The 17,776-nt window shown below is 39.9% G+C and overlaps 2 protein-coding genes across 2 annotated transcripts; one reads left to right on the top strand and one right to left on the bottom strand.

Moving 5' to 3' along the window:
* Positions 1–65: 65 nt before the first annotated feature.
* kif20a (kinesin family member 20A) lies at positions 66–10,764 on the top strand. Its single transcript, XM_023297039.3, has 19 exons — positions 66–240; positions 1,329–1,502; positions 1,671–1,781; positions 1,904–2,023; positions 2,182–2,320; positions 2,503–2,678; positions 5,378–5,471; positions 5,685–5,897; positions 6,314–6,425; positions 6,509–6,583; positions 6,700–6,843; positions 7,374–7,542; positions 7,652–7,804; positions 8,073–8,212; positions 8,514–8,616; positions 8,841–9,036; positions 9,129–9,220; positions 9,320–9,457; positions 9,995–10,764. The coding sequence occupies exons 2-19, from the start codon at positions 1,335–1,337 to the stop codon at positions 10,364–10,366; spliced, it is 2,715 nt and encodes a 904-aa protein (XP_023152807.1). The 5' UTR covers positions 66–240; positions 1,329–1,334; the 3' UTR covers positions 10,367–10,764.
* A 362-nt stretch (positions 10,765–11,126) lies between these two features.
* cdc23 (CDC23 (cell division cycle 23, yeast, homolog)) lies at positions 11,127–17,023 on the bottom strand. The gene is made up of 16 exons (XM_023297040.3): positions 16,896–17,023; positions 16,355–16,427; positions 15,320–15,457; positions 15,149–15,191; positions 14,946–15,051; positions 14,712–14,844; positions 14,301–14,478; positions 14,125–14,222; positions 13,799–13,880; positions 13,206–13,359; positions 12,998–13,117; positions 12,808–12,883; positions 12,655–12,716; positions 12,432–12,510; positions 11,515–11,634; positions 11,127–11,431 (listed from the first exon to the last, which is right to left on the bottom strand). The coding sequence occupies exons 1-16, from the start codon at positions 17,006–17,008 to the stop codon at positions 11,279–11,281; spliced, it is 1,728 nt and encodes a 575-aa protein (XP_023152808.1). The 5' UTR covers positions 17,009–17,023; the 3' UTR covers positions 11,127–11,278.
* Between the last annotated feature and the right edge of the window lie 753 nt (positions 17,024–17,776).

The raw sequence follows: 17,776 nt of genomic DNA on the forward strand, positions 1-17,776 counted from the left end.
CGCTGTGAGTTTTAGCCAATCAGAGACGCGCCCTGCAGGGGAAGCGCATTGTTCAAAAACCAAACGCAGTCCGGTAAAATAGCTCAGCTGAGGCTTCGATCAGTTTCAGGTGACTCAGACTGATGCAGTTTTAACGCAGTAACCGAAGTTTAGTTTAGTCACGTAGTCGGTTTTGACGATCCACGGAGGACATTCAGCCACCGAACTTCCTGGAAACGACACGAATATCGAACCGTCGAGGCAAGTTAATTTAACATTTGCTTAACGGTGGTTATCGATGATAAACAACAGTGAACTTTTAGTAACGACGAAGCTGTAATTAATTACAAATATGACTACACCAATGATATTGATATTATATTAGTATTATTTAGCATAATATAAATGTCTTATACGGTTACGAACTGCAACCACATATATCTGTTTTTTGAGGTGGGAGTGACTACACGACTTTCAAAAATTCCAAACCTGGACGAACCACTTACATTAACATTGTGCACTCACTTCATGCATAAGTACTTTTGGGCTAATTTCAAAGTAAACCAGAATGAATCGTCTTTTTAAAAGTTCTCTTAAGCTTTGAAGCACATTGAACTGCCAGCATGGCTGAGTTTTCTCTGTTTACCACATGCTACATGGAGCTGAGGGACACATAGTCAAAGGTTGGCTACCTGCAAAAGACGTGACATGTTTGCCTTTAAAATTTGAAATGCTCTACATAGTTTGTAAATATGTTTCAACTTTATCGCTACTCAATTTTATGAATGGAATAATAGAAATTTGGTCCACTTTATGTCAATTCGTGTCCATTGCACAGAACAAACTCCAGAGAATGTGTATTGTTCACAGTTGAATTGAATTAAATGACGTAGTTCCTCTGCACCCACTTGTCTGAAAAGATGATAGCTTGGGAAAAAATCCTGTCTGACTACTTAAGCAGGCACTATTTGGCTTTGAAGGTCAAACCAAGCCTTCCTTCAGTTTCTGTGTGTTTTCTCAGCTTGTCCCTCAACACACCCATATTCTAGCTAATCCATTTATAATAACAAGATGGTGCTTGAAGACTGCATAATCGCAAAGATATGCTGCAGGACAGATTTCTTTCCTGATCCCCACATTGTGGGCTCATTATTAAAAAGAAAAGCCTCTATTTAGTATTTATGCACTAAAGTATTCATTCATTTCTTCATATTGCAGCTTCCCACATCCCCATTCTAAGCCAGTATGCATTACAACATGACTTTTGCTTGCCTTTCCTAACTCACAGGCAGGTTTGAAATATGTTGTAATCACTTAATACTTATGAGGATTTTTCTTCTTTGTCACAGGTAAGCATGGCGCTGTCTTTGTCCTCACCATGTGGATTGCACTCGGATGAGGAGGAGGATATGGCAGTGTTTGAGTCGACAGCAGCAGAGCATGGAGGCCTGGGTAGACCACGTCTACCTGAGCTCTCTGTTATTTCTCCTGGCCTGGACATCCGCCCATCCATTGCAGGACCGGTGAGAGGCGACAGGAGTATTTTTTTTTGTGTGTGTGTTGCAATGTAGCCTGTGGTGTTTTCATGGTAAACAATAATGGGGCATGTGTCCCTAATGTGTAGTTAAGCATGCTGAATGCAAACCTGTGTGTTTTTTTTCATGCGTGATGTCTTTAATTTATATGTTCAGAAATTAGCAGTGAAACGTGGAAGCTGTGATGAAGGGAGCGCAGAGCGAGTCAAGGTTTTTCTGCGCATCAGGCCGCTTACTAACACTGAGAGAGACAGAGGAGAAGAGCAGGTAAGACAGTGAAGTCAACATTATATTGATCATTTGTTCTGTGGCTGTTTTTTTCTTTTCTTTGAGGATAGATAGTTATTGCTTGGAATACACTCTGTGCTTAAGATTCACTTTTCTTTTAGGGTTGTGTGGCTGTTCAAGATGAGGAGACTCTGCTGCTCAAAGCTCCAAAGGAGTCTCAGAACATGAGGGCAGCAGAAAGGGGCATCGCCCAGAGCATTCACAAGTTCAGTTTTTCGAAGGTAGGCAAGCTTGTAAATATTATCTAATGGGTGTTCCTGGCAGCCAGTATCAGTATGAATGAGGGGAATGTGGAGCACAACACTTGCTGATTAGATTTTCTAATTTAAAAAACTTGAAAACCTCATACAAATGTTTTTTCCACTTTTATCTATCATAGATTTTTGGTGCGGAGACAACACAGCAACAGTTTTATGAGAACACAATGAAGAAGATGGTAAAAGATGTGCTTCAGGGAGAAAACAGACTCCTTTATACTTATGGTGTCACCAATTCTGGAAAGACTTACACTGTTCAGGGTAAGCTTTTTCTCTTGTACTGATAATACTCGAACACATCGGCCCTGGTTGTACTGTGAATCACAGTACAACCTGCAAACAAACATCACAGTCTGTGTTGTAGATGCTGATCTAGCATTAGATATTACGGAGTTGGTTAAAAGTTCAAAATATAAACCTTAAATATAAAACTCTTCCTGCAGGCACTGGTCGAGAGGCTGGCCTGCTGCCTCGCGCCTTAGCGTCTCTGTTCAGGAAACTGCAGGGCCGTCTCTATGCTGCCATGGATCTGAAGCCTGTCATGTCTCAGGATGTGAGGCAGCTTGGCCCCGGTGAGGTCAAAGTGGAGGAAATCCGCAGAAACTCTCTGCTTAAAGAGGTAAACAAAGGACCACCAAAGTGTTTAATTTACTACAATGTAACAAGAATGATTTTAGCAAATTTGAGAATATGGAATCATCAAATATTTGGAATTTTGCAGTTTCGTTTAAGCTAATTGCTGCAAATTTAGTTTTAAAGCTTGAAAAATCTTAGCAGTTCAAAAGACCCTATATGGTCAAATCAGTGCACTATAGTGTACGCTTAGATAGTGAAATTGCTTGAAGTTTTTCACGATTCCTGAATGTCTTGCACCACTTTTTAAGCGTGGTTTAATTGATATTTTAGAACAGTACATCAAATGACTATGAGAAAGAGTCTGGTTGTAGTGACATTGCTACAGAGAACTATTATCTGAATTAGCAGCTTTTCTGAGTTTTACAGTGAATTACAGCTCACTGTTATTTACTCTTACTGTTCCAACAGCATTGTTTTCAGCTGCAACAGACAGTTCGGTGAAAAAAAATCTCAAAAAATCAGTGAAACAGCAGAGTAGCAACTAGAACATAAGAAATATCAAGTTGTTGCCAGGTTTTGAGAAAATTTCCTCAGGGAAGTTAGTAGAGACCAAAAACAAAGCTAAACAGAGAAGGAATGCTGAATATCTGCCAGAAGGTGGAAAGAAATGTGATTTTTGTATTGAATAATTAACTAAATAATAATGACTGTGGAATAACTGGAAATGTTAAAATGTTTATTTGTTGGTGTTACAGTTTTTTGTCAGTTGTGACAAGCTTTAGAACAGGGGTCACCAACCTTTTTGAACCTGAGAGCAACTTCAAGGGTACTGAGTTGTATGAAGGGCACCTTGTTTGATACAAACTTCCTCAATAGCAAACTTGTGCCATCATCTTTAAACAACAATAATAATGATGAAAATAATATGTAAAAAGACTGTCTGATCACATTTATGTTAATTATTCCTTACAATAATTATTAACAACGATTTCCACAACAATAACGGTAGGAAACACACACACACACACATATATATGGAAATGTGTTCCAATATTTAAAAGTCAGAGGTATCCCATCTCTGAAACTTTGGTAAATATCTTATTTGGCGGTTTTGTATGAATCAGCATATTTGCAGCATTTTGTTCAAAATCTTCTAACATATTTAGGAAATCATTAACTGTCATCAAATCATGTTTCATTTGTGCAAACCACTACCTTTGTAACATTTTTAACAATTCATGAACTCTGTCCCATGTTTGTACAAATTATCAGTTATGTATGAAAAAAAATCAACTCTTTCACATTTTGAAATGAATCCTATCACATCAGTACTAACCACCAGCATTTTTCACCAGCATTGCAACATTTTTAACAGATCACAACAACAAATCATTACATGTTTTCAACAAATTATTTTTCACATTTTTGTGTAATGGCACGGTGTTTTGAATGACAACTTGTTACCTCTTTCTTTGTCTGTAAATGTGTGTTAGTGGGAAGCCTGGCATTGCAGAGCTTATCATGTCTTACCTTTACCTTGTAGCTCACAGTTCAGATGGTTCAGTTTCCCAGTGATGTCCGTTAAAAATGCAAGGGCAAGAATCCACTCAGTGTCCTCAAGCAGCAAGGTGTCTTCACCTTTGGACTGCATGAACTCATTGATTTCGGCCAACAGTGACAAAAAACGCTGCAAAACTGTTCCCCTGCTGATCCATGGGGTTTCTGTGTGTAGTAACAGGTCACAATGTTCAGATGACAGCTCCTCCAGCAGCACCTTCAATGTCCTGGTTGTTTGGCTTTGGAGCCATTTATGATCTTTATGACACGAGTCATCACATGATCAAATCCGGCCACTTTTGTACATACATATGTCCTGCTGGTGAATGATGCAGTGGTAATGTAGGAATGTTGGGAAGTCTGGATCACCTCTGCATCGTACAATGAAGCCTGCATGGCGACCCGTCATGGAAGAGCCTCGTCTGTCGTAACTGAAACAAGCTTTTCTAATGGTACATTTTTCTCCACGAAGAAACGTTTCGCCGCTAAGTCTCGGGCTTTTTCTGTCCGTAGTGCGCATACAGTCTATGCGCTACCAGGTGGCTAGTTAGCATGGAAGCTTTGTAGCGGCTAAAGTAGCGTCTCTCCACATTGTGCCGCTTTGCCGACGCAATAGTCGCCCCGCAAATAGGACACATACTTTTATCTTTCACTGTCGTGAAAAAGAACTCTTCCTCCCAGTCGTCGTCAAAATAGTGCTTTCTCTTTCACTTCTCTGACATGTTTTGGGTGTAAAAACCACATCTAGCTTCCCAGAGTGTCTGCGTCCGGACGCTTCAGCAGTGACGTGGTGGTTTGACATGCGCAGTGAACTTTGACTCGGACAAGGTCAAAGTTCATTTACACTGAAGACATTTTTGTTTTTAAAAAAATTATAATATTGTAATTTAAAATCTGCATTAATGTAAGTATTTTGATTTTTAAACAACAGCAACTATAATCTTTTCCTAAGGAATTTCATGGTAACTAGTGTTATTTTTAGAACATGTGTTGCGGGCAACTCACATGGTCTCTGCGGGCAACCAGGCGCCCGCGGGCACCGTGTTGGCTACCCCTGCTTTAGAATATAAAATAAAGTGTTTTTCATAGAAATTTGGCTGATTTGAGTAACAAAATCTTCCAAAACTGTGACTGGAAGAATTTTCTTGAATAACTGGACTGATGAGCTCTTCTTGTGTGTCACAGGATGAGACTTCTCGTCGAGGTGGTACCACTACAATCTGGGACAGCGGCATTGGAGGCCTCTCCTCTACAAGCAACATTGCCAACCAGCTTGAAGGTAAGGATGGTGACAAATTTTGGAATCAAACACCTACTAAATAAGCTTCCATGCAAACATGCCATGTATGGTAGAGGAGAATGCTAATTGCTGTGTGATTGCAGAAAAGGTGAAGAAGAAATTATTGACCATTTACAGATCATTGCATACAAGGAAACCATGAAAACACGGCTCCATTATAGATTTGTTCTATATTTTCACCTCTCTCTGCAGACACTGACAGTGTTTGTCTGGAGCCGGACAGCCTTTCCCACAGTGGAGGGGACGACCTGGAGGAAGGGGTGCAGTTTTCCATCTGGGTGTCCTTCTATGAGATCTACAACGAGTTCCTGTATGACCTGCTGGATGCATCGCCCTCCCTGCAGCCCCGGAAAAGAGCCACCTTGCGGCTTAGTGACGACAAGCAGGGCAACCCCTATGTGAAAGGTAATACTGAGTCATTCACAGCAGTAATGGTTATACTACATTCAACTGTTTGATTACTGCGCTATATATCAGTTTGGACCTCCTGAAGCTCAATTCCATTATGTGGCTTCTCTCATCTGATGTATGTTACACTTCATTAAACAGGAAATGATGTAAAAAAAAAAAAAAAAAAAAAAGAATTGTAGGCTGCTTCTCTCATTTTCTCTGCCACTCTCTGCACTTTACCTGCAGTCTTTTTACATTCTGTTTGAGTGTGAGTGCAATCTTATAAGAAGCACTTGTGCAATAGATGGTCAGAAGACTTTGAACACTGTTTACTTTGTTATATTATTCACACAGATCCAGCACAAAATACACATTTTGTTGTGGCTGCTGCACTCATGTTGCGATAGTATAATTTTTTCCTCTTATATCAGACCTCACCTGGATCCAGGTTCGCAGCGCTGAGGAAGCTTGGAAGGTTTTGAGGGCCGGACGTCGCAACCAGAGCTTCGCCAGCACTCACCTCAACCAAAACTCTAGCCGCAGGTAAGAGCACATTAATCTCACTTTGATTTATTTTGATAGATTTGTTTGACTCGCACTTACTGGTTGTCTTCTCACCTACGTAGCCATAGCATCTTCTCCATCCGTGTCCTGCACGTCCACCCAGAGGCAAGTTCAGGCAAAGCCATGCACATCAGCGAGTAAGTTCACCTATTGTTACTCTCTCTCAACTTCAGTTCTCAATGATTTCCATTTTTTTCTTTTGAAATAAGTTTGTAAACGTAATAACACATAGCTTTCACTGTCTTCTTTTGAGACTGACTGTGTGTGATTTGGCCGGATCTGAACGCTGTAAAGAGCAGCGTAACGGTGAGAGGATGAAGGAGGCCAACAACATCAACACCTCCCTCCTAACACTGGGGCGCTGTATTGCTGCCTTGAGGCACAACCAGAATAACAAGTAAGTGTTTGACCATTGCTTGTTTTTTCTTTTTCCTTCTTTTGTTTTTGTTTGAACCTGTTTCAATATTTTTATTTGTACATCTGAATTGTCTTAATTGTTTTTATATACTTATACTATACATTTTACATTGTCTGAATTGGTGTGCTGTCTTGGCCAGGTCTCCCTCGGAAAAGAGATTTTTAATCTCAAGGGACTTCCTGGTAAAATAAAGGTTAAATAAAATAAAGACACACCGTTAGTGATAATTTCTTAAAATGATTGTAGAATGTGGTGTTGAAGTAAATTAGAAAAAACTGAATGTATCCCTCAGTTGACCTGTAAGTTGACCTTTGGCTTTAGATTTTTTTTCCCCAAAGTCAAAAATGAACGTTTGTGCTCACTCCTACCTATATTATTTTAATGTTAACTTCTGTGGTAATTACATAATGTAAGCTAGTTTATTGATAGCACTGAATCAGTGTTAACAAGTGATTTACAAACAAGATATAAATTTAAGCTTAATACTTACTGTTTTAACACATCCACAGGTCACGACCTCCTCAAGTGGTGCCCTTCAGAGACAGTAAACTGACTCGGGTCCTGCAGGGTTTCTTCTGTGGGCGGGGAACCTCCAGCATGGTGGTCAACATCAATCCATGTGCCTCCATCTATGACGAGACCCTCCAGGCCCTCAAATTCTCTGCTATTGCCACCCAAGTAAGAAACAAACCTATGCTTCCAACTACATTTTTAGACATCAGGTTCTACATATAGGGAAAAGGCCAAAGAAAGGCTAAGTACTAAAATACGCCACCAATCATTTCAGCTTGTCCACGGCCCGTCCACAAAGACCAGAGTGGCCTACATCCTGTCTCTACTTCGTGAGCCAACAGCAAACGGTAATGAAAGCACGATGATGGAGGAGGAAGAGGATGACAGCGATATCGAAGATGGAGATATCACCATGTTAAATACTGAGGTAACACCCTCCGCTTTCTATGTGAAAGCTAAATATTTACTATTCCTATCACCATCCTAACCACCTTCAAAACCACTTTTCTTCTTGCTATCCATCTGCATCCTAAAATGTTGCCATTAAGGCTTTCACTGGGAATATTATGCACATTTAGATGAACATGTGGGTGCTGCTTTTTAAGATAATCTGGAACCAGTTAAAGGTAGAATGTATGGAGAGCACTTTTTCAAAAACCTACCCACTGTTCTAACAACTGACTGTACTTTATTAGGCTTTGCTGCAGGCCATCGATGTCCTGAAGAGAGAGGTGCACCGCCAGCGGGAAGAGAAAGAAGTTCTAGAGGCAAATGTGAGAGAGCAGGTGGTGTCTGAGATGATGGAGGTCATCTCTGGAATGCAAGATGGATTCAGGTGTGTGGTTGGTTTAAATCAAAAGGCAAGTTTTGCCTTTTAATACCAAACTGCAGGAGGCACTTGTAATAAAAGTATTCTCAGCAGTGTTTTAGATGCAAATCCAGAAATCCCTTTCTAACTGTACGTTCTAGCAATGGTTTAGCAATGGAACACATAATTTCTGTCAATTTTGGTATTATTTATCAACAAAGGGGGGAAAGACAAGTTCCTCTTACAGCAAATTGTAACAGTACAATTGGAAAATGCTGAAGTTTGTGATAATACAGATTCTAAATTGTGATGTCATCTCCCCCTATAGTGAGACCTTGGAGGCGGAGAGGGCTCTAATTGAAGAGAGGTACGAGGACAAGATAACTAATCTGCAAAAACATCTGAAGAAATTCTACAGCCAGGAGCTGAAGGTCAGAGCCGATGAAAAGCAAAGTTTGCTATACTTTCCGCCATTGTCTCCAGCAATGGTGTTTCACGACTCATTATCTATCAAATCTGCAGTTTAGCTAAATAACATCCATCCTCAAATGAGTGCTCACAATGTCGTCTTATTTGAAATGCTGCATCTGTACTAAGATATTTGGATTTATGTGCTTTGAATTTTCACCAAGTGTCTTTTCATCCTTTCTCTTAGGAGCGCGATCAGGAGATTGAAGCTTTGTCTGCTGCCCTTGAAAAAAAGAGGGAAGGTGAAACAGTTCCTGTAACAGTGCCGGCGAGAGACTCTGAGGAACCTCGACGTTCTAAGCGCCTCACTACTCAGACTGAACTTGGCAGACTGCATGTTGATCTTGACCAGTGTCGCGCTGAGCTGCTTACCAAAACACAAGGTACAGTCTGACTGGAGGGCTTCTGTAATTATGTTTTAATGTTAGGGTGTTGTAACTGGTTGTTGACTGGCTTGTTCGATTCACCTGTGCAGAGGTGACAAGGCTGAAGATGCAGCTAGAAGTACCAGGTTCAACTGGCGCCCTCACCGCTGCCGCTGACCGCAAGCTGGAGGAGGGTCAACGGGTCAGTATATCAGTGTAATATAACAACGGCACTGTTTTTGTGGTGTTGCATGTGAGTTTGTTCACTGTCAGAAATACTAAGTGTGAGTTTTTCCAACAGAACCTGCGTCAGCTGCGTCTGGATTTGCAGAGACTCGGAACAGACCTGCAGTCTGGTGAAAGAGCCTGCTGTCGCAACACAGGAGGAGAGAGGCTGCGTCACGCATTAGCGGCTGCAGATGAGACCCTAGTCAAACAGGTACAACTGTATAGTACGATAGTATAAAATTCACATTATTATGTAATCTGACACTTTAAATCCTCTAACCAAATGCATAAAATTCTACACACATAAAGTAATATTAGTTACAACACAATTAAAACATTTCTCAACCAATCTCAGAAAATACTCTCATCCCTTTCTGCACCTCATGCGAGATTTCAGTTAAAGCAGAGTTTTGACAGACTATATCTTTTCTCATTTTGATACTGATTATGATGCCAACTTTAGAGACAGTAATTATCGTTATCCTTAAAGAATCATCTGGTATATCTACAATTCTCATTTTAAAATGCTCCTTTTCTCTCCCTCTATTCTCTTTCTAACATGCTTGATGCACAGCCAGCATTTCAACCAAATATAGGTTTCTAACATGTGCACCAGCTGATTACTGTGCTAGAGCATGTTCAGCAGCTGCAGTTTGTCTGACTTTCTGTCACGTAACCTTCCTCCTCCTTCATCCTTCACTTCCCCCTCTGCGGTCTTGTCTAACCCTCTCGACTGACTTCTTCTCAGGACCAGATCCTGATGGAGCTCCAGAATGGTCTGACGCTGGTTAAAGCTGACTTAAGGCGGAAAGCAGAGGCCCTGGCCCAGACACAGGCCGTCCGTCTGCCACCTGCAAGTTTTGCTGCCTCCAACGCAATGGGTTCCTGCAAGAAGAGGGGCTGTGGGGCCGCAACACCTAGCGAAACTGAAAACCGGCCTCCGCAAAAACGTCCCTTTTTCCAGTCTCTGTTCCCAACATGTACCCCGACACGTAAATACAACACTCGTGCTGCCGAAGAAGCAAACATCACTCCCTACTCACGGATCTTGCGGTCTCGCCAGCCGTCTCCACCTCGCAGCCCTGTTCTCACCCCTCGTACTCTCAGGGGGAAGTACTGAGCTCTGCAGAGCTTTAAAGAAAGTTTCTTCCTGGTTTTATGCAAAAAAGTTAGAATTGCTGGGAACTTTATATTATTTTTATATCTTTCTTGTATCGATCACTGTTTTGCAGTGCAGTTCGCTCACTGTCATTCAAAATAGTTATATTGTTTGTGCCAGTAAAACAAATAATGCTTTAAGAGTTGCAGTAAAGGTGCTCGGTAGCTAAAAGGACTGTTAATGAAAACAGTGCATGTGTGTAATTAATCTTCTCTGCATGCCTTTGCTGTAAGTAGTTTTATTCACACTGAGTAGTCCAAGTACAGTCACATTTTAAACTGTACTAAATTCTGTTTTATTTACTGAGGTGTTTTTATACTGTACATGTGCTGAAAAATAAAAAAAAAGCAGTCTTTGCATAGGTGGTGCTTTATTTAGTCTATTGACATATATACAGCACTGATGAGGTGTGAACTATGAATGCAGGTCAAAACATGTTTGTGTGTTCTATATGGTGTGGGTGTGTATATATGTAAATACCTAAAGGTTTCCCTTCTTTGTTTTAGATTCTTCAACTTCTTTATTTGTACCCTTTCCCACTATTGATCTGCGATTAAATTTTACAATGAAAAAAATGTGAATTTACATTTTATTTTTAAAATGTGCTATAGGTTCACTGTAGTTGACTGCTGCATGAAGGTTAAGCTTTCAGAGGGTTTGTATTTTACATTTGCAGTGTCAAGCTTGTCACATCCTGGACAAAAATGATCAGAATTGCAAATTGTTACAAAAGAATGCAATTTATTGCCATGTAAATCATTCCAACACTGCCTTTTGGCAAAATCTGCGAAGCCCCCCCACCACCTCCCACAAAAGTTTCATGCCAGGATTCCCAAAGTGTCCGTTTTAAGGCAATGAATAGGAGAGTGGGTGTCAGGGTGTGAAGGAGATGAGGTTCAGAGGAGACACCCTCCTGACTGGAGTGTTGTTGTTTGAGAGTGGAGCAAACAGATCTGCTGATGGCGTCTCGATCTGATCTCTGACCTGCGAGATCTGCCTCAACAGAGCCTTTCCCTCTTCACGTGCCTGCAGAGTGACCACCAGTTAGTCCTACTACTGACTCTACTACAACAACAACAAGAGTGCTTAGATTATGCAGGAACACTTACATCATTGTAGTCACAACAACGCTGAGCGCAGAGGGACGCCTCGTCATAGAGCTTGCTCTTGAAATAGTACTGACCCAGGTACCTCAGGGCTGTGCTCACCTCAGCATGCTCCAGTTGTTCCTGGAAGGACAAGATTTTATTAGAGATTTCTTCCAACCAAATACACAATGTGGACTTAAGTATCAGCCTCCATCTCCTGGAAAGAAGTTTGCAAGAATTTTTCCATTTTAACTTTAGAAGCCAGAAGACAAATGCTGCCTCACTGCCAGCTTTGAAGTTCATCCGTGGAGGCTGGTTAGGCTCTATCTCACCACAACAAAACCATTTTGTCAGAACAAAGTTGGAAGCTCACTGAACTATTATAGTACGCTGAAGCACTATTATTTCACTGAAAGCTAGGATAGTATTTTCTTTTGGGTGTCGCTGGGAAATTTCCATAATAAGCTTTCAGCATGTTGTAATTCAAGCAGTCTGAGAGGAAACTAGACTTCTGCATCTCTTGGCTCTGTTTTCAGGCTTTCGAAAATCTAGTCGGTGACTGGAGACGAGCAACCAAGGCCACATTAGGAGCAGAATGTGGTGGCTCAGTGAGTTAAACAGAGGAGAGAGTATGATATGAGTTCTGTTTGAAACCGAAAATGAACTTCAACTTTGCTGTTAGTCCATGTTTTTTGGCCTTTTCCATATTAAATCGAATTAACTAACTGAAGCTTAATGACCTCTGGCCAGTGCATGAGCACCATCTTAAACTGATATACACACAAACATTGGTATATCCCAGTGGCAAACGACATCCTTTTTGCCACCTGCTTCTAGTGCTCAACTGAAAATGGAAGCATAAATAAAACTGAACTGAATTTCCACAAAATAAGATCCATTATAAATTGCTGTGACTATGTTCCCGTTAAAATGCTTACCCCACAAGAGAAAATGTCTTGAATGTAAAGCATGTAACACTGGGCAGCATCGTCTGATTCGTTCAGCTGTTCATGGAGCCTGTGGAAGAAAATTATTTCACATTTAGCGCTTCTAGATGGAATAACAAAATGCAGATCTGAGTTTCATTTATTCAAAGCATGAAATGAAAACATCAATATATTTTGTGGGTTTTCAGCAAAGGATTTGGTGATGAACACTTACTTCGCCAGTTTGAGTAGAGCCATTTTTTCTACGTCTCCGACAGAGTATGCCCTCCAGTAACACTGCAGAAAAACAGAACGTAGTGTAATGTTATAAATCGAAATGAAGCTGCTTACAGGTACCAGGAGGCACTGACAGTTTTAAGATGTTTACCTTCTTGGCTTCGACTTGCTGTGACAGTTTTTCATAGCTTTCACCCAGTGCAACTAACATGCGCGAGTCATTGGGTCTAGAGAAAGAATTAAATAAAGACAATTGCATATGTCAACATATTTTGTCTCCAAATAGTTGTACTCTTTATAAAATCAGCATTAAAAGCCCTGTATTGAGTCAAAATCCATACCTGAGCTGGTGAGCCTTTCGATAATAGTACAAACAGTAAAAGGGCATCTTGAGGATCTCATACGTCTGACCAAGACCATACCAGGCACGGTAGTCCCGCTTGTTCACTTCAATGGCATGCCTGATAGGAAATCAAATCATTTGAATGTCTACACTTGTGTGACAGGTCTGGTTCACACGTTGAGCTAAATAGTGAGGCATCCACTGACCTGTACGCCTGGATGGCAGCAGAGGTATTCTTCATTTCCATGTATTCATGACCCATGAGGGTCCAGGCACCGAGACAGCGAGGGTTCAATTTAAGGGCCCGCTGGAAGTACAGAGCTGCTTTCTCATGCTGAGAGCGTAAGCTGTAATAGTTACCTGTGAATAAGACACATAATACTCCAGTGTTTGTGTAGAAAACATTGGGTTTGTTGACATTATTTCAAAGCTTTGGTCTGTAATAAAGAGGACACAAGGTTAACAGAAGACATGGATGGGTCTTAGTTGAAATTTAAAGTCTATTTTGTTTTAAAATTAATAATTTAGGTGTACTTATAGATTTATACAAATACAAATGAACACATATTTCCAGATTTCAAACAGCAGGAACAAACTATTAAACCACTCAATCACTAATTTTCTAATTGAATAAAAAAGAGAAAATAAGCACAGTAAACGGGAGTAACACTTGTGAAAATCTAAATATTTTACATTTTAATTGATAATTAGCAACTGAAACTACAAAAAATGTATAAATGATTCCAACTAACCACCCTGTCGTTTTACAACAATTTGATCTGATTAGCTCAATGCTTACCAATAACACAGCACGTCTCCACTCTGTACTTGTCGATCTCTACCAGGTTATGGGCCAAGTAGCTCAACTCTGGTTTCATGCTCTGTGGAAGTATAAATTACCATCAGCAACACAAACTAACCCAAGTTCAATACTGACTTCTTTTAAATGATTTTTCAAAAAAGACATCAATTTGTTCTACATTTTTTATTTAGATTGCATGCCGAAATTCCTGATATGATCCAGAAATGAATCCATAATATAAAAAGAGCTTCTGCACAAGCCACTTCATCTATATTGACTTCTGTCTCGAACCTGAAGTGTCACAATACAAGCTGTGAACTTACTTTGACATAAAGCAGGTTTGAGAATGTGTCCATGTTGTCAATGCGATATGGATCCTGCTCCCTCAGCTCATTGAACAGGGCCAAAGCTTGGTCGATATCTGAGATAAAAGGAGACAAAAAGCTGAAAGACTTTTCCTTCTGACCTCTAAGACTCATTGAAAAGGCAGAAAATAAACCTCTGATGTTGTGGTAGGCCACTGCAATCTGTGAGATGATGTAGGTGCTCTTAGAAAAGCCAGCCTCGATGAGATTCTGGTATTTCTGCAACGCTTCTTTGATCATCTGCAGCTCTGTGTACATGTGAGCCATGAAGAAGTCTTTAATCCAGCAGTCTGGCAGAGACAGTGACTTCAGCTGAGGAGAAACACCAAGAAGACAAGGTAGACATAATCACTGCAGGATGGTTAAGACTGAGATACTTAAAAACTTGAAAAGTTAAGTTCAAAATTGTTATATATGAATATTAAAGTGCTGTAAGGATTGATTTTTGGATGTAAATAGGTACTGTAGACCTGTGTGCATGAAGTTAATGACACAATGCAATTAAAGTCTACAGTTTCTCTACGTGTAAACTCAAGGGTTGTTACCATTTCAATATTTGTGACAAGGTTACTGAGCTCCAGCCAAGCTCCCCAGTGAAGAGGAAGTGCATGAACTGCCTCAACAAACACGTCCACCGCCTCCTTCAGCAGATCCAGCTTTCGTAGAACCACTCCATACCTGTGTTTTCACACATAAATAAGACAGCCTTTAAAAAAATCCATCCTATTCCTCTGCATAATGTCAGGAAAGTATGTACACTTTGTAGAAAAAGTCCTTACAAATAAAGAGTGAAACCGTCCAACTCTCCTGCAGTGTGTTTCTTACTGAGCTCGACCCTTAGTTCTCGCAAAGCTTCATTGCGCACCTGACCCTTCTCCAGAGGACCTGGAACCGCACAGAAAAATATAAAACGTTGATTGGTAAAAGGTTAACAGAACTCCTCTCAGTTGCATTTCATTGGTCTAAATGGATAAGTCCTCACCGAGGCTGTCCACAGTCTCGTCATCTTTCTTTTTCTCGCCCGACTGAAGATGAACAAGAACACTTTTAAAAAAATTTTGCACGTACAACAATGAAAGTAAAAGCAGCCTTGCCTTGAAATTAAATTAAGGAACAAAAGACGTGGGCGAGCCCAATAGCTACAGAATCTTACCAGATAGCGAGAATACATATAGAGGAAATAAGCCTTCTGACTGCAGCATCCTTTCAGAAAGTAAGCAGCACGGTCATACTCTTTCAAGTCAAAGTATGATTTAGCCAGTGTAAGTGCATCGAGGTCTTGTGCATCGTCCTACAATTGGAAGAAAAAAAAGGTCACCAAAATTATCTTTATGAATTCATTTTTAAGGCTGGAAAAAAGATGACCACAAAGCCGCATTCATTGTAACCGTGCTAGCTACCCATGATTGACAGACAATTCATTTCTTCATTAAAAAAATTGTCAACAGTGTACATAGAAAAAAAAGATTACGTGCAGCTTTGCACGTTTTATCTGCAACAGTGATTATCTTTCTTTTCTTTTTGCTAGATATTTCTAAATGGCCAATGTATTACACAAATGCTCAAAACTAACAGTGAATTAATCTTGTAGGTAAAGACTGTCTGTAGCCAAATCCTGATAAAGGTAATAAAGCTACATATTACAATAAAAGGGCCAGAGACTCTTGACCTCCAATATCCATGGAGGGAGTTAAATTTAACTATTGTTTTTATTTTTGTAAAAATTACAGCTAGAGATTTTGTATTTTGAGGACAGCCCATATATAAAGTCACGCTTCTGTAAATACACCAATACCTATTTTGTGGCTGAAAATAGTAGGTCCCCCACAATGTGATGTCTATGTCTGTTTGAACTTTTGTAAAACTGGTTCTCAACTAAGTACAGAATTTAATTTGCTGTTATAAAAATGACCCTGATTAAAATTCACAGTAGACTTCAATAATGACCACTGGTGAGGGAAAGGCTCAGTTTTGGTGCAAAATACATTTCCATGTGATGGAGCATTATTGCAGGTAAGAAAACATAGATCAATAGGTCTTGCTCAGTGTAAACATCATGCAGCTTAATGATGACTGAAACAAGAACGTACTGATACACTATACTGAATCTGGATGGTGGGCAACTGAAAAATCATGTAATAAAAGCAAATGTAACTCAAAAAGATCTCTGGCTTGACAGGATACAAACCTCAGTAAAAGGGGGTGACGGGGGTAATTCATCCTTGGGAAGAGGATCCAAAGCAAATGCCAACTCAGAAGCCCTAAAATACAAACACAGGAAACGTGTGACATAACTGTGACAATGGACACTGAGAGTTTAGTGTAATTTCATATGGTTAGATTTCTTCCTTCATCGAGCAAACACTACAGAACTAATGTTTGTTTTCATCTAACTTTGTCAGTTTAACAAGAGCTACAATCTAAACCAAGTAAAGGCTGAGGAACAATAACGTTACAGACTATGTACCATATCATACCAACTATACATATATGCAGTGGTGATGTTAAAGACTGGACTGACTGAAGTGAACGACAACCCTGACTGTGACATTACGTGCAGTAAATTTAATATATTGTATAAGCAGCTAGCTAACGTCTGTTATGTTAAAACGACGTTAGGCATCAGCCGAGCTAACGTAGCTAACAGACAGCTAACTGTAAGTTAATTATTGAGCTAACAGAGTAAACACACAGGCAGCTAATGACATATTAATCACTGTCGTCCTCACCACTTCGCGCTGTGTAAAAGTCCTCTTTCTTTACAAAGCGATATCACAGATATGAGCTGTTTCTTAATGTCTACCAGATTCCCAAACTCACTACAGAGAGCCGCCATTTTCATATTTTGCCAAACAGGTTCGCTATTGGTGGAAGCAGAGCAACGGGAGGAAGTCCAATCGTCCTTCAAAATAAAACTCACTGCCAATACGGTGTCTACACACAAAAACACCACATTAGGAGCACAAACGACCCTTAATCTGTTATATAAGGGCTTTTTTTGGCTTTATTTTATTTATTTACTTTTTTTTATTTGTATGCTTACCTACACATCCAAATGTGAATACCCTATAAATGCAAATTAGTATATTTTAGATACTGTTTCCCTTAACGTTTATCAAGCAAATACTGTAATGAAGGATAGGCTCAAGGCAATTATTTACACAAATTTTTCAGAAAAACAATTAAACTGTAAAAATCACAGATAAAATCAGTCTCATAATATGTGTTATGTTGGACCAATTCATTTTATGTCCTAAGAACTAAGGCTGGATTAGCCTAAGAGGAAAACATTTATAGGTGAGTCCCTACTGCCATGCACAGAAATAGTGGCAGTGTTTCCTCAGATATCTGAGAAACCAAGACGGTGAAATGATCAGCAAATCAGCCAATTAGCTGTTCAAGATTAATCCATTGGCAACACTATTGTTCTCCCTCCCTTACCATTAAAATGGCATCAAATGTGAGACAATAAAAGTTGTAGACAGACAAATACATTTTGGAATTAAATAATAAATAATGATATATGATAGCAAACTTGTAATATCACTAAGAATACAAAAATATACATTAACAATAAGAAAAACAAGTCTCTATGTGTCTTTTATGACTG

This window comes from Amphiprion ocellaris, chromosome 14 (assembly GCF_022539595.1).
Source record: "Amphiprion ocellaris isolate individual 3 ecotype Okinawa chromosome 14, ASM2253959v1, whole genome shotgun sequence".
NCBI lineage: Eukaryota > Metazoa > Chordata > Actinopteri > Pomacentridae > Amphiprion > Amphiprion ocellaris.

Bases quoted from the DNA above. Each gene is read 5' to 3' on its own strand.
- kif20a (XM_023297039.3), top strand. From the start codon at position 1,335: ATGGCGCTGTCTTTGTCCTCACCATGTGGATTGCACTCGGATGAGGAG. The intron at 2,321-2,502 runs GTAAGCTTTTTC...CTCTTCCTGCAG, and splicing joins AAAGACTTACACTGTTCAGG to GCACTGGTCGAGAGGCTGGC. The intron at 7,805-8,072 runs GTAACACCCTCC...GTACTTTATTAG, and splicing joins TCACCATGTTAAATACTGAG to GCTTTGCTGCAGGCCATCGA.
- cdc23 (XM_023297040.3), bottom strand. From the start codon at position 17,008: ATGAAAATGGCGGCTCTCTGTAGTGAGTTTGGGAATCTGGTAGACATT. The intron at 15,458-16,354 runs GTTTGTATCCTG...TTCCAATTGTAG, and splicing joins CGTCACCCCCTTTTACTGAG to GACGATGCACAAGACCTCGA. The intron at 11,635-12,431 runs GTAAGCATTTTA...TTGTCCTTCCAG, and splicing joins AAGACATTTTCTCTTGTGGG to GAACAACTGGAGCATGCTGA.